Here is a 17,265-nt window from a genome sequence, read left to right as displayed (position 1 = left end):
TAGTGAGGCATTTTACTGTCTTCCATCATTGTAGTTAGATTTATCTCAGTAATTCACCAGTGCAAGGTACCAAGGTTTTTAATATACAAGGAAAGGTTTTATTTTATTCATATATATATATATATATATATATATATATATATATATATATATATATATATATATATATATATATATATATATATATATATATATATATATATATATATATATTACTGAAGGGAACATTTCCATTTCTCATAGTTATATATTTAACCATTTTGTGGAAAGAAATCTGATTCTGAGTTGCCATGGAAAGGGTTTTATACAACTGAGCCACATTTTGAGTCAACAATAACCAATCTTTGTAAGTCTTAATATGAAATACATCAATCAAGGCATTAATTGCCTTACGATGCTCAACAACAATAACTTAGTACTTCAAGATAACTGCAGCTTCATCATGACCTATAATAAACACCAACTCATGCTCACAACTGTATATTATGTGATGTCCTGAAATATTTATTTTATTTTCTCCCATTCGTCTGATCGTAATCATCATAATCTTCATCATTTTCCTTGATATTATTTCTGTATTTTCAATATCTTTTACTGTACCATCTTTAGAGATATTTATTTACTCTTGTTTAATCTTTCAGCCCTTCTAGATGTTTTGTTTATAAGAACTGCTCCTTTCCTGAATTATTCATATGCTATTGATATGCAGTGACTATCCCAAGTCATAAGATGCATTATTTTCACAATTGCATCACTAACTACCACAATCATTAAACTGTTATCTTTCTACATAACACAACATCTTCCAAGATATTATTAGTATTGTTGTCATATCTTACTGATAGCACTATCTTGAACTTAAAGCAGTTATCATACGAATACTACAACTCTACATATGACGATACTTATGGGAAGCATAACATTAACTGACAATATAATGCCTTATAATATTTATTGTGTGGAATTTTCATTTACCAATCAGCCTAATGATGACATGGTTCTAATATACTTCTTCTATCACAGTTTCTCATACAATTTCATATTTGCCACCCCAATGTTATAATTTCACAGCTACCCATAACTATACCATTATACTTCAGCAACTTATGGCATGTTATTTCTTTTATATCCATCCTTATATATTTGCACACATATACATAAAATATCAATCATATTCTTATTTTTCACTCAATTTTCCTTGGCTATCTTTCAATAACTTGAGTAAGCACATTCATAAAGATTAATCCAAACAATATATATTTATATTTGTTTTTCTACATGATGTTTTCTAGTGGGCTCACTAATACCCTTGTGAATGACTTAGTGTGCAAGTTAGCTAAGCACAAGATTTAATGTGCACAAGGATTAATTATATCAGATACATCTGTTTATCAAATTATCAAACTTGCCTTCATCTACTTCATCTCTCAGCTTTTATCTTCCTATATTTTTAATTTGTGCTTACTCAATTTCAACTTAAATTCCTGTTACTCTTCATATACCAATTTTTCTGCTACATATTTTTCTTATGCTTACTGAACCTTTAATATTATAATAATTACTCACTTCTTCAGTCACCCACATTATACACCTTCATCTAATAACTTCTTCAATTTCAATAAGTGTATACAGTAAAATCCCTCTCATCCGGCATTCGAGTATCCGGCACATTTTTCCCCAAGCCTTAAAATCAATAAAAAATCAATGCGTACTCATAAAATTTATTAAATTATGATTAATTATGAGGACGGCACAATCCCCGAGTTCCAAAAACAGTTTAATGTTAAGGATGCGATATTCATGGCTTCACTTGCTTGGCTAGACGTTAAAAGGCAAACATTGATGTGATGTTGGCGCAAATTGTACCCTTTGATGATGTGTGATGATAAGGATGATGAGGAGTTTGGAGGGTTTGTAGGTGGCATGAAAAATTCGGTGGTGAGCGAGCTGAGGGAAATGGGGGGAAATGTGCAACTTAAAGTGACAGATGAAGCGTTACAGGAATGGGTGGACGTGGACGAAAATCAGGCCGTATCATTCACTCTCACAGACGAGGAACTTATCAACACTGTAGTAGATCATTTAGAGAAAAGTAGTGATGATAGTTATGATGATGATGATGATAATGAGCCTAAAGTAACTTGGGAACAGGCTGCGAAACGCATAGCTGGCTTTGTCAGGTTTGCTGAGCAGTGCACATACATGTCAATCTGAGATGTTATGACCCTTCACTGCATTGAGAATGAGTTTTTGCGGCAAAGAAGAAGGAGCTGCAAACAAGGAGACATTAGAAACTATTTTAAAGTAGCTTGTAAGGGAAAAAAAGTGGGGCAAACAAGTACAGAATCTGATGATGTTGATGACCCGGAGGGTGTTGAATGAGAGGTGTGGGGAGCGAAAAAGTGTCACAAACACTCGTACATTTTCATATCTTTATTGTATGCTATACATGTTGGCTAATATTGAATAAAGCAAATAAGTGTATACGTACTTTATTTTTGGAACCCATCAACTTATTTATAAGAGGAAAGTATTAAAGAGAATGTTAGTACAGTAGTATTGTGTGTTGGTGAGTGTGAGGTGGCAGCGCGGGTGGCGACACGCGGCACGGCAATCAGCTGATCTTTGTTATGGTAAAATGCGTGAGTGTAGGGTGGTGATTGTGGACATAATTTCACTTCTATTCAAGTATCCGGCATGCTTCAAGTATCCGGCATGTCGGCGGTCCCGTTGATGCCGGATAAGAGGGATTTTACTGTAATTTCATCTCAGTAATCAATTTAAGAAGACAAGATTCTCATTTTTTTCATTCATCAATCTTCTATATTCTCTCTAAAAGATATTTTCCTGTGAGATTCCTCATACATCAATTTCCATTGACTCGTATTTTTCACAACATACATAACTCTTCACATATCACTAAATATATTTTCTACAATTTATCAACATACTCGTATCTCCTGTATTTTTCTTAACACCAATTTTTTCAATTCAACATCTTTCTTTCATGAATCTATATTTCCTCCTCTATTTTCTCACTTCCATATTTAATCTTGATAACTTGTGTATATACATTGTTCTACATAATCGTCAATAGATCCTCACTTATCTTTCTTTAAATATGCCTCCAATATTTCTCATTCATCAGTTCCTCAATATTTGCCTCAATACATCAGATATAAGTATTTATTTATTTTTTTTTTATTTAATTGCTTCAATATCTATTCTTTCATTTATCATATATTCTGTCACTTCAAAGATCACTTTGATATTATCTAATTCAAGATATCTATTTTCCCTCAAAACTGCAATTATCCATATTTTTCCATTATGTACCATATTAACCTTCTATATATAGAAGGTTATTTTAACTTTTTTTCTCAACGAGTAAGATCTTCAGTTATTTACAAGAGCAATACTTTTGTAAAACATTATTATATTAACGTCTTTTATTCGTCATCATAAACCTTGTTATGGCTGTATATCATTATTTAGCATATTTTTTTGTTTTCTTACCTCATTACATTACAAGTATTATTCCTATTATAACTACCATATATCTCATTATTCTCCATTTAGATCACCAATATTAATGCTGCTATTATCATATCACTATTATTGTCATTATTTTTGTTATTATTATTGTTATTGTTTGTTGTTGGTATTTATTATTATTATTATTATTATTATTATTATCATCATCATCATCATCATCATCATCATCATCATCATCATCATCATCATCATCATCATCATCATTGATTGTTAATGTTATCCTCATTATCATTCTCATTATCATTAACATCAATATTGTTATTACCATATTTATAGTTATTGTTTTTATTATTATTATATTATCATTATGACTATTATTATTATCATTATTTTAATTTTTATATTTATTATTATCATACTACCATTGTTTCAGAATGGGTTTTACTAGCTCAAAACAGACCATCAAGCTTTCTTTTTTTTTTCTTTTTCTATGTAGGAGGAACACTGGCCAAGGGCAACAAAAATCCAATAAAAAAAAGTGCCCACTGAAATGCCAGTCCCATAAAAGGGTCAAAGCAGTAGTCAAAAACTTATGAATAAGTGTCTTGAAACCTCCCTCTTGAAGGAATTCAAGTCATAGGAAGGTGGAAATACAGAAGCAGGCAGGAAGTTTCAGAGTTTACCAGAAAAAGGGATGAATGATTGAGAATACTGGTTAACTCTTGTATTAGAGAAGTGGACAGAATAGGGGTGAGAGAAAGAAGAAAGTCTTGTGCAGCGAGGAAGATGATCGTGTTGCTGATAAGACCTAGACTAGAATATGCAGCAGTAGTGTGGTTGCTGTACAAGAAAAAGGATATAAGGAAGTTGGAGAGTTCAGAGAGCAGCTACAAAGATGGTACCAAGTAACAGGGACTTGTCATATGAAGAGAGACTGGAAAGGCTACATCTACCAACGTTGGAAAAGAGGAGAGAAAGGGGAGACTTGATCGCAATATATAAAGCATATGAGGGAGTAGAGGAGGTGGACTGGAGCGACTTAATGGTCTGGGATACATGGGACACTAGAGGACATGGGAAGAGGCTGAAGAGGAGTGCTTGTAGAAGAGATGTCAAAAAGTAGTTTCCCATATGGAAGTATTGATGTATGGAACAGTCTGGATGAGGAGATAGTAAATGCAGAAAGTATACATGGATTCAAGGCTAAGTTGGATATTAAAAGATATGGAGATGGGACAGCACGAGCATAGCTCTTTTCCCATAAAGCATGATAAGTAAATACAACTAGGTAAATATACACACACACACACACACACACACACACCTCAGTATCAAGTACTCACTGTCTTAGTCTGTAGGGGCACACAAACCTCACACCATGCTGCGGGGAGCAGTCAAGTCATGGCAGTGGCAGGCAACTAGCATCATAGCATCACACAAGGGGTGTATACTGCAGACTGCCGAAACGATAATTACTCCCAGTGAGGTCTAAAGCACTGTTCAGGGGGTGCTGTGAACTTATCATTAAACCCAGCTGTGACCTCACTGAACGTTTCCCTTTGTGTCTCATAACACAAGGGGGTAGTCACAGCCTGCCCTCTAAAGACAACTCTCTTCCTCCACACAAAACTACAAGCACCTAATAACACACACACCCTTCACTCAAAAAATTTTAAAATTATGGCGACTCCTACACCAGCCTCGGAGTCCCCATCTGGGGAGGGGACCATAAATGTCCCCAGGTCGGACTGCCTTTCCGTCGACGACCCTAAGTGTCTTGACACCCCCCTCAACTTTTTCTTCATTAACTTCTGCAACATTCGCGGTCTAAGATCTAATTTTCAATCTGTAGAACACCACCTCTCCTCTTCTAAACCTCATCTTCTTTTCCTCACTGAAACTCAGGTGTCTGAGGCAACTGACAGTAGCCCCTTTTCTGTTCCCTCCTACTTTTTCTATCCTCATTTTCGATCCAAAGCTGGATGCTGCGTTTATGTGCGCAATGACTTAACCTGCTCTCGTGCCCATGCTCTTGAATCTTCCGAGTTTTCCACCATCTGGCTACGACTACAGAGTCATTCTCATACTAAATTTATCTGTGCTGTATACCTCTCTCCTAACTCCTCTGACTATAAGAAATTCTTTGACTACTTAACTTCCAAAGTGGAGCACATTCTGACCCTCTTCCCTTTTGCAGAGATCTCCATTCTTGGAGACTTCAATGTTCACCACCAGCTTTGGCTTTCCTCTCCCTTCACTGACCATCCTGGTGAACTAGCCTACAACTTTGCTATCCTCCATGACCTAGAGCAATTGGTGCAACACCCTACTCGTATTCCTGACCGTCTTGGAGATACGCCCAACATTCTTGACCTTTTCCTGACCTCTAATCCTTCTGCTTATGCTGTCACCCTTTCTTCTCCGTTGGGCTCCTCCGATCACAATCTCATATCTTTATCTTGTCCTATCACTCCAATCCTTCCTCAGGATCCCCCTAAGCGAAGGTGCCTCTGGCGTTTTGCCTCTGCTAGTTGGGGGGACCTGAGGCGGTATTTTGCTGATTTTCCTTGGAATGACTACTGCTTCCGTGTCAGAGACCCGTCTTTGTGTGCTGAGCACATAACAGAGGTGATAGTGTCTGGCATGGAGGCGTACATTCCTCACTCTTTTTCTCGTCCTAAACCTTCTAAACCTTGGTTTAACACAGCTTGTTCTCGTGCTATACATGATAGAGAGGTGGCCCACAAAAGGTACTTAAGCCTTCCTTCACCAGAATCTCATGCACTTTATATTTCTGCCCGGAACCATGCCAAGTCTGTTCTCCAACTAGCCAAAAACTCCTTCATTAACAGAAAATGTCAAAACCTTTCAAGATCTAACTCCCCTCGTGATTTCTGGCATCTAGCCAAAAATATCTCCAATAACTTTGCTTCTTCTTCTTTCCCTCCTCTACTTCAACCAGATGGCACCACTGCTATCACATCTATTTCTAAAGCTGAACTCTTTGCTCAAACCTTTGCTAAAAACTCTACCTTGGACGATTCTGGGCTTGTTCCTCCCTCTCCTCCACCCTCTGACTACTTCATGCCTCGTATTAAAATTCTTCGTAATGATGTTTTCCATGCCCTCGCTGGCCTAAACCCTCAGAAGGCTTATGGACCTGATGGGGTCCCTCCTATTGTTCTCCGAAACTGTGCCTCCGTGCTTGCACCTTGCCTAGTCAAACTCTTTCAGCTCTGTCTGTCAACATCTACCTTTCCTTCTTGCTGGAAGTTTGCCTACATTCAACCTGTTCCTAAAAAGGGTGACCGCTCTAATCCCTCAAACTACCGTCCTATTGCTTTAATTTCCTGCCTATCTAAAGTTTTTGAATCTATCCTCAACAGGAAGATTCTTAAACATCTATCACTTCACAACCTTCTATCTGATCGCCAGTATGGGTTCCGTCAAGGCCGCTCTACTGGTGATCTTCTGGCTTTCCTTACTGAGTCTTGGTCATCCTCTTTTAGAGACTTTGGTGAAACTTTTGCTGTTGCCTTGGACATATCAAAAGCCTTTGATAGAGTCTGGCACAAAGCTTTGATTTCCAAACTACCCTCCTACGGTTTCTATCCTTCTCTCTGTAACTTCATCTCAAGTTTCCTTTCTGACCGTTCTATTGCTGCTGTGGTAGACGGTCACTGTTCCTCTCCTAAATCTATTAACAGTGGTGTTCCTCAGGGTTCTGTCCTGTCACCCACTCTCTTCTTATTATTCATTAATGATCTTCTAAACCAAACTTCTTGTCCTATCCACTCCTATGCTGATGATACCACCCTGCACTTTTCCACGTCTTTTCATAGACGTCCAACCCTTCAGGAGGTAAACATATCACGCAGGGAAGCCACAGAACGCCTGACTTCTGATCTTTCTAAAATTTCTGATTGGGGCAGAGCAAACTTGGTATTGTTCAATGCCTCAAAAACTCAATTCCTCCATCTATCAACTCGACACAATCTTCCAGATAACTATCCCCTCTTCTTCAATGACACTCAACTGTCCCCCTCTTCTACACTGAACATCCTCGGTCTGTTCTTTACTTATAATCTGAACTGGAAACTTCACATCTCATCTCTAGCTAAAACAGCTTCTATGAAGTTAGGTGTTCTGAGACGTCTCCGCCAGTTTTTCTCACCCCCCCAGCTGCTAACTCTGTACAAGGGCCTTATCTGTCCATGTATGGAGTATGCTTCACATGTCTGGGGGGGTTCCACTCATACTGCTGTTCTAGACAGGGTGGAATCAAAAGCTTTTCGTCTCATCAACTCCTCTCCTCTAACTGACTGTCTTCAGCCTCTCTCTCACCGCCGCAATGTTGCATCTCTAGCTGTCTTCTACCGCTATTTTCATGCTAACTGCTCTTCTGATCTTGCTAACTGCATGCCTCCCCTCCTTCCGCGGCCTCGCTGCACAAGACTTTCTTCTTTCTCTCACTCCTATTCTGTCCACCTCTCTAATGCAAGAGTTAACCAGTATTCTCAATCATTCATCCCTTTCTCTGGTAAACTCTTGAACTCCTTGCCTGCTTCTGTATTTCCACCTTCCTATGACTTGAATTCCTTCAAGAGGGAGGTTTCAAGACACTTATCCACCAATTTTTTACCACTGCTTTGACCCTTTTAAGGGACTGGCATTTCAGTGGGCATTTTTTTTTTATTAGATTTTTGTTGCCCTTGGCCAGTATCCTTCCTACATAAAAAAAAAAAAAAAAAAAAAAAAAAATAGGTGTTGTGTAGGCAAGAAACAGGCGCTCTCTCTCCTCTTGGCTTCACTTATAGTTGATGTCGTATTGTGGCGTAGGTGAGGAATGGGCGTTCTCTCTCTCTCTTGGGGGCTACCACAGCTCCTTATATAATGCCAGCCCCTTCATGATCGGCCAGCATGCTGCTGCTCTACTGACCAATCATCATCCTTGCCACTTTTGGTTTCTCCAAGCTGTCTCTGCTAGCAGCTCATGCAGCATTGCCAATACCTGTCTTCAGTATCCAGCAGCACAGTGCTAACTACATCCTCTTTCAAGAGGGAGGTTTCAAGACACAGACACTTATCCTGTAATTTTTGACTACCACTTTCAACTCTGGTCAGGGATTGGCACCTCAGTTTTTTTTTTTTTTTTTTTTTTTCTCCCCTTGGCCAGTGTCTCTCCTACATAAAAAAAAAAGTAAATAAATAAATAAAATAAACAAATAATAATAATATGGAAGATACTGTAGCTTACTGTTGAGAGGTCGTTGAGTGTGATAATGCTGTTGGAACAGTGCTGATGCACATGCAACTAAAAGGTTGTCACCTCAACCCTGACTTTCAGCACTTACCCAGTAAAGAAATATAAGTTCTATATAACTGTCTAAAGGAGGATGTACATGAAGCAAATTATAAAAGTGTATCTGTAAATGGTAAGCAAATCAGAATATAAAATAAAGATTGCTACTGTTTACTAGTGAAATCAGATATATTAATGTATGTGGTGAGACAAATGGAGATGAAAATAGAATAGTACTAGACAGTGTTGAGGATTTACATGAAGAGTTGAAGGAAATGCAGAGCACAGACAGTTATGAATATAGAAATAAAAGATGAAGCAAGTGTACAGCATATAGAAGTTATGAATGGATGGGAAAAAATTAAAGAAATGTAGAGTGCATATAGATTGTGAACATTATGTCATGGATCATAGTAATGTCACAACACCCCCCCCCCCCTCGTCAGGTAGGCCTTCTAGAACACACCCGCAGGCTCCATCTCTTGAGGTGAAGATAAAGGTGGTAAGGCTGATTTATAGTTTGGCTGTGAGAAAGTTGTGAATATATACAGAGGAAAAGGGGAAGGAAACTAAAGGAGATAGTTAAATATCTGTCTATCTCCTATATTCTCTGCCTTATGACAATAAAAAAAAAAAAATTTAAACAGATTTTAGCAGGCTTAGGGTTATTGTTACTGGTACAAGACTAGCACACAAAACACTTCTGTGCTTGACACAATAGTTCTCAGATGCTCCCAGAATGAAATATATATGTTTATAAAATATTTTATGATAATTACAGGTCAAAACAGTGCTTAAATACAAAATTAGTATAAAGTCTGTTAGATTCTTGTCTTGATATAGATACAAGACAGTCATTGTCCAGCAACACACAATGAGAATGATAAACAGAGGTGATTCACCTTTATCCTCATGCATAGTTAAATGTAAAGATAAGCCAGTTTTGTTCACTTCTAAGACATGGATTCATATTTTTGTGACTTTGACTTTGACTCTTCCAGCTGTTCTCTATTCATTCCATCCTTCCTTCCAGCTCTTGTCTTTCTTTGAGCATTTCACTACTTTACTTTTATCAACATTCACTTTCAGCTTCCTCTTCCTACAAATGCACCTAAACACTTCTACCAGTCTTTTCAACTTCCTTTCTAAGTCAACCACCAGAATTGTATCATCATGAAACAGCAGTTCACTCAGATCCCATACCCCTTCTCCACTGATCAGACTCAGGCCTCTGCCAAATGTTATCATATTTACTTCCTTTAATGAAAAAATCCATATAAAAGTTGAACAACTATGGTGACATTACACAACACTGATGCAAACCTAATGGCATTCAGGAATGAATTAAGTTTGAGAACTGAGATTCCACCGTAGTTAGAGTTTGCTTTATTTCAATCAGAAATTTTAGAAAGATAAGAAATCAGGCATTATATGGCTTCCCTGTTTGAATTGTTCAATTCTTTAAGGATTAGATGTCAAGGAAAAGACATGAAAAGTGCAGAGTGGTATCAAAAGCATGTAATTGGGTAGGACAGAGAGTTTTAGATCATCAGTGAATAATAGAAAGAAAGTGGGTGACAAAACAGAATGTTAATGAACACCACTATTAATAGACTTTAAAAAGCTGCAGTAGAACATTCAGAAAAGAAGCTTAAGGTGAAGTTACAGAGAGAAGGATAGAAGTTGTAGGAGAGTAGTTAGGGATTAGTTGGCAGACTTTATCAAAAGTTTTTCATATATTTAAAGGAACAGCAAAAGTTTTCTGCTGAAATTCCTAGGAGAAGATGACCAAGATTCAATGAGGAAGGCCAGACAATCATCATTAGTACAGCCATGATAGAACCTGTACTGGTGTTTAGATTTGAGGTGAAATTATAGATATTTAAAAACCTTCCTGTTAAGAATAAACTAAAAGATTTTAAAAGGATGAAAAATTTAAATTAACTGATAATTTGAAGGATTAGAGCAGTTACAGTTTTCAGGAACAGGTTTAATGATAGGAAACTCTTAGCAATTTATAATAAGAAGAAGAGTGGACATGATACTGCAAAAAACAATTTTCACAGCAAATATTCACTAAGTTCAAACACTTAGCAAAAAAGCAACAAAGGTATACTTACCACATTAATATTACTCAAATGTCATATGTAAGAATCTATTCAAATTTTCTTATATAGAGCTCATTCTTAAGAAATGGAATATTTATCTTTGACACATCTTGCAGTAACATATGATCAAATTTTGTCACTTTACAGTATAATTTTTCCAGTTTGTGAATCCGTGGGATGAAAACAAACAGTAAATTTATGATGAGACTATAGTATTCCTCAAAATACTAGTAAATTTTCTTTTCCTCAAAACCTCTTTATGAGATGGGAGTGTTTTTTGCTGAAGTGTGTCTGAAGACCTGTCCGCATGATTGAGCACAGCTTGACTGGCACTGCCTGCAACCGGGATAAGTCTTCGGGGACAACTGTAGTGTTGTCCACATGGTGTTGGTCTGGCCCAGTCATACCCAGACAACAGCCAGAGTGAGTGGTCATTACAGCATGGGCAGTGTCTGGTGATTTCACACAACTAACAACACAGGCACTTTACCAGTGTTTTACCAGGTGCAAACAGGGAGCCAGTCAGTGGGGAAACTGCCTGCTTGTGCTTATGGGCACAGCTCAATTGTCTAAACATGTCTTAATTTGCTGGTAAATGTGGTGATTTGTTCTTTGCTCTTAAGCAACACTATAGTTTGTAAAAAGAAGGAAGAAAGAAGATATCTTATGAGTAACAGATACAAAACAACACTCCCTAGATCCTAACTTCATAGATCCTAGATACAGATACATAAACATATAAAGGAAACTATACTAGGTGAAAAAGTTAATCTTTTTACTCATTATGTAAGTTATTGATATTAATTCAGTTCATGTTGTCATATACAAGGTGTCCTGTGAAGAAAATCACATATTCTCAGAAGTGAAAGATCAAGTCATTCTCTAAGTTGGAGATATCCTATGGTCAGATGCATTTAGTAGATGTTATGGGATATTTAAAATGAATGCACATCAGTGGTAAGTGGCTGCACATGGGCCATCCCACAACATCCAGCTGATCACCATTGCCATGTGGCTCTAGTGTCACAATAATCTACTAGTATGGTGAGGGTGTGTTGCTGTGCACCTTCTTTTTAGGAGGTACCCCCTACAAAAAAAAGCAAATGGGACTTATATTAGTATAGATTGGCACAAGCAATTAGTGTCCCAGTCTTTATCAACAGACAGAATTGATACATAGTATGACTGTTACTTGCTCATAATTAGGTATATTAGGGATATGTATGTTATATCAACTGCAATGAATAAGTAAAGGAAACAAATGAACATCAGTAATATATTTTACTCTCACTTGATCTTGATAATAGCAGACACCAACATCTCTCCAACATCTGTTATTCTGAACTGTCAGAGGATGAAATTGCCTGGCTTATTTAATTTTTTTTTTTTTAGGGTATTTTGTGTTATTATTTATTTGTTAATGAAAGCTGAAAATTATCTTACTTTCTAGACTGCAGTTGAACTATTGTAACTGACCATTATCTTCACAGGTTATTTGGCATGAAGTAGGTCGTCCTCAGGTTCACGGTTATGACTTGGCTTGCATCACCACTCTGGGAAAGTACAAATTTGCATCAGGAGCAGAGGAGAAAGTTATACGTGCATTCACAGCACCAGCAAATTTTATATGTAACTTTGGCAAAATATGTGGTTTTGAGGTTGAAGATGACATAGGTAAGCAATTTTTTTTCTTTTTCAGATTTATCATGTTTACATTATTAAAATAAATCCAGACTATAATGAACCATTTGTGGGGAAGTGATGCTCATTAAAACCAAAAGTTTGTCATGAATGTTATTATATAATGGGTCTTTTGCAAAACTGTTCAGTATATAAGAAGGCATTGTTTTGTGATACACATTACATAATTAGTTGTCTGTACATTTCATGTATGAACAGTGGACAATATAATGAGCCATTTTTGAGGGAAAGGACTGTTCATGAAAGTTAAAAGTTTGTTGTGTTTGTTGTATTTGAAGGTGTATCCTGAGACTTGCAGTCAGTAGTATTGTAGTAAAGATCTGTGTGACAGGTCATGCATTTGTTTGGCTGCCATGTTTACTGACAGTTCTTCTATAATGAGCATAAGTTTAGGAAGAGTAGCATTATCTCCCAGAATCCATTTAAATAGCATGTAGCTGAGGTTAGAAGCATAGAGTGCATGTTGATAGATGATGTTAGCAACAGGCACCATAGGTCTAGTCTTTTGCTCTGAGTTCCCTGCTGGGAAGATTGTTATCTGTCTGCATCCTGTATGTATGCATCTGTATCTCTTTGAGGTGGGTAGGAAGTTGTAATGTGAAAACTATAATTATTGATGCAGTTAAATGAACTCTGGCCAAGGGAAACAAAACTGGAAAAAAGAAAAATCCCACTGAGGCACCAGTCCCAAAAGAGATGTTGAATCATCAAAAATTGAAGGATAAGTGTCTTGAAACCTCCCTCTTGAAAGAGTTCAAGTCATAAGAAGGAGGAAATACAGAAGCAGGCAGGGAGTTCCAGAGTTTACCAGAGAAAGGGATGAATGATTGAGAATACTGGTTAACTCTTGCATTAGAGAGGTGGACAGAATAGGGGTGAGAGAAAGAAGAAATTCTTGTGCAGTGAGGCTGTGGGAGGAGGGGAGGCATGCATTTAGCAAGATCAAAAGAGCAGTTAGCATGAAAATAGTGATAGAAGATAGCAAGAAATGCAACATTGTGGTGATGAAAAAGATGCTGAAGACAGTCTATTAAAGGAGATGAGTTGATAAGACAAAAAGCTTTTGATTCCACCCTGTCTAAAATGGTGGTATGATGAGTGGAACTCCCCCATATATGTGAAGCATACTCCATACATGGGCAAATAAGGCCCCAGTACAGAGTTAGCAGCTGGGGGGTTGAGAAAACTGGTGGAGACAACTCAGAACAACTAACTTCATAGAAGTTGTTTTAGCTAGAGATGAGATGTGAAGTTTCCAGTTTAGATTATAAGTAAAGGACAGACTGAAGTGTCATTGAAGAAGAGGGGATAGTTGTCTGGAAGGTTGTGTCAAGTTGACAGATGAAGGAATTGAGTTTTTGAGGCATTGAGCAGTTTTGCCCCAATCAGAAATTTTGGAGAGATTAGAAGTCAGGTGTTCTGTGGCTTCCCTGCATGAATTGTTTACTTCCTGAAGGGTTGAATGTCTAGGAAAAGACATGGAAAAGTGCAGGGTGGTATGTGGTAAATCTTATGTACTATATTGCTTATGGGGTTCACATGGAGCTTAGAACTATGTGGCTGGCCTATGTGACTTCAGGATTCTGTGGTGCTTTTGTTTTTGGGAAGTAAGTGACTGCGAGTGCTAGGTAGGAGGGAGTAAATGATGTGAGAGAGGGAGTGAATGCATGGAGGTTGCATTATCCCTGGAGAGGTGTACATGATGGATGGTCGTATTGTGTATGAGTGAGACCAACATTACTCTCCACTGTGATATTCAGCTGTGCCAAAGCCCCAACAATTATTTGCTTACTATTTACTATATGTTGGTTTGGTTCCACCCTCCTAAGTAGAGGAAACCAATAAAAAAAAATGGTAGCCTTCTGCTGAGCACTACCAGTGAGATGGACATATGTCAGTGGTGACATGGCTACTAGGTAAGGTGTAAGGTTGGTGGTATTGGGTTTGAGCATTGTATACATATCAGTAAGGGAGTATGTTTGAAAGGCTGAGAGTAGTTATTATATCCAATATTCATTATAGAAATTGTTACTTTTATTGAAAGTTTCCTGTATCCTTTTTGATGAAGTGTGGTATGGTCAGGTTGCTGCTAACATGGGAGCAGGTCCTGCAAGCTGTGTTAGACATGATTTTTTTGTTAGAATTTTGATGAAACCAATAGTAGACAGTAACTGTGGTTAAGAATTTTTAATGATTATAAATGAAGGTAACAAATACTACATAGGACTTCATAAAACATGAAAAAACTTAATGAATAAAAACCTGTATAGTACAGTAACATTCATTAAAGAAAAGATTGTTTACACACACAACTGATGAATGCCAACTGTTGATATCATCTCATACCACCTAATTACATTTTATATTCCCAGCTAAATCACTTCTTTGTTAACTTTAAATACTTGTGGATACTATCAATTGGTAATACTGACCTTGAATCACCAGTATACTGGAAACAATCATTAGAAAACCACCAAATAGGGAAGATTCAGAAAAGAAAAAAAAAGTTGTTTATCAGGTTTCTGGAATTAGACTAATAAAAATAGAAGAGTACTTAGGAAGGATGAAAACCATATGATAGGATGGATAAGGAAGCCCTTTGGGAGGCAGCTGTTCAAAGTTTTTTAAGGGATGCAAGTGTGTGTGAGAGGGTAGAGAGCTAGGAGAGTTTTGCTGTAGGAATGAGATGGGCTGTAGTAGTATGTCTTTTTAGAAATGCCATTGTCTTTCTAGTAGAGAGTGAAAGGGAACTTCAGAGTGATGGATTATTTCCTTAGGATGTGTGTGTATTTACCTAGTTGTGGTTTACAAAAGAGGAGTAATCTTATAGTATCCTGTCTCTATATCTATCCAGTTTGGTCTTAAAAGCATGGACAGTTTTGGCATTAACAATGTCTTCACTGAGTTCATTCCATTTGTTCACACTTCTGTGAGGAAAACTATACTTCTTGATGCCTCTTCTACAGTTAACTTTCTTCAACTTCATATTGTGTTCCCTTGTACTCTGTGTGTTTAAATTTATAAAACATTCTTTGTCCACATTTTCCATACCATTTATCATAGTGACTTACTAGTATCTTAGTAACTGCTCTTTGTACTCTTTCCAATTTTACAATATTTCTCTTTGTATGAGGAGACCGCACCACTGCCACATATTCCAATCTTGGTCTTATCATGGAAATTAACAACTTTTTATTGTTCTTTCATCCAAATATGAAAATGCCATTCTTACTCTTTTCAACAAATTCATCACCTCTCCAGTAATCTGAGGAGGAGGCAGTAGCCTCCTCCTCCTCCTCCTCCTCTCCCAGTGAGGTCTAAAGCACTGTTCAGGGGGTGCTGTGAACTTATCATTAAACCCAGCTGTGATCTCACTGAACGTTTCCCTTTGTGTCTCACAACACAAGGGGGTAGTCACAGCCTGCCCTCTAAAGACAACTCTCTTCCTCCACACAAAACTACAAGCACCTAATAACACACACACCCTTCACTCAAAAAATTTTAAAATCATGGCGACTCCTACAACAGCCTCGGAGTCCCCATCTGGGGAGGGGACCATAAATGTCCCCAGGTCGGACTGCCTTTCCGTCGACGACCCTAAGTGTCTTGACACCCCCCTCAACTTTTTCTTCATTAACTTCTGCAACATTCGCGGTCTAAGATCTAATTTTCAATCTGTAGAACACCACCTCTCCTCTTCTAAACTTCATCTTCTTTTCGTCACTGAAACTCAGGTGTCTGAGGCAACTGACAGTAGCCCCTTTTCTGTTCCCTCCTACTTTCTCTATCCTCATTTTCGATCCAAAGCTGGATGCTGCGTTTATGTGCGCAATGACTTAACCTGCTCTCGTGCCCACGCTCTTGAATCTTCCGAGTTTTCCACCATCTGGCTACGACTACAGAGTCATTCTCATACTAAATTTATCTGTGCTGTATACCTCTCTCCTAACTCCTCTGACTATAAGAAATTCTTTGACTACTTAACTTCCAAAGTGGAGCACATTCTGATCCTCTTCCCTTTTGCAGAGATCTCCATTCTTGGAGACTTCAATGTTCACCACCAGCTTTGGCTTTCCTCTCCCTTCACTGACCATCCTGGTGAACTAGCCTACAACTTTGCTATCCTCCATGACCTAGAGCAATTGGTGCAACACCCTACTCGTATTCCTGACCGTCTTGGAGATACGCCCAACATTCTTGACCTTTTCCTGACCTCTAATCCTTCTGCTTATGCTGTCACCCTTTCTTCTCCATTGGGCTCCTCCGATCACAATCTCATATCTTTATCTTGTCCTATCACTCCAATCCCTCCTCAGGATCCCCCTAAGCGAAGGTGCCTCTGGCGTTTTGCCTCTGCTAGTTGGGGGGACCTGAGGAGGTATTTTGCTGATTTTCCTTGGAATGACTACTGCTTCCGTGTCAGAGACCCGTCTTTGTGTGCTGAGCGCATAACAGAGGTGATAGTGTCTGGCATGGAGGTGTACATTCCTCACTCTTTTTCTCGTCCTAAACCTTCTAAACCTTGGTTTAACACAGCTTGTTCTCGTGCTATACATGATAGAGAGGTGGCCCACAAAAGGTACTTAAGCCTTCCTTCACCAGAATCTCATGCACTTTATATTTCTGCCTGGAACCATGCCAAGTCTGTTCTCCAACTAG

At 38.0% G+C, this 17,265-nt stretch overlaps 1 protein-coding gene across 4 annotated transcripts in view; it reads left to right on the top strand.

The window, feature by feature from the left end:
• LOC135108570 (elongator complex protein 2-like) overlaps nucleotides 1-17,265 on the top strand; it is a 181,414-nt gene that overhangs the window by 92,588 nt on the left and 71,561 nt on the right. For all 4 annotated transcript variants that reach the window (XR_010272352.1, XM_064019710.1, XM_064019711.1 and 1 more), the window contains one exon: nucleotides 12,396-12,579. Coding sequence is in view for 3 of the 4 variants with exons in the window: in XM_064019710.1 (XP_063875780.1) it covers nucleotides 12,396-12,579 (184 nt within the window). In the remaining variant the exon portion in view is untranslated. The remainder of the gene's footprint in view (nucleotides 1-12,395; nucleotides 12,580-17,265) is intronic.

This window comes from Scylla paramamosain, chromosome 17 (genome assembly GCF_035594125.1).
Source record: "Scylla paramamosain isolate STU-SP2022 chromosome 17, ASM3559412v1, whole genome shotgun sequence".
Classification (NCBI taxonomy): Eukaryota; Metazoa; Arthropoda; class Malacostraca; order Decapoda; family Portunidae; genus Scylla; species Scylla paramamosain.
Note: the sequence above shows the minus strand (reverse complement) of the source record. Positions and strands in the feature narration are given on the sequence as shown.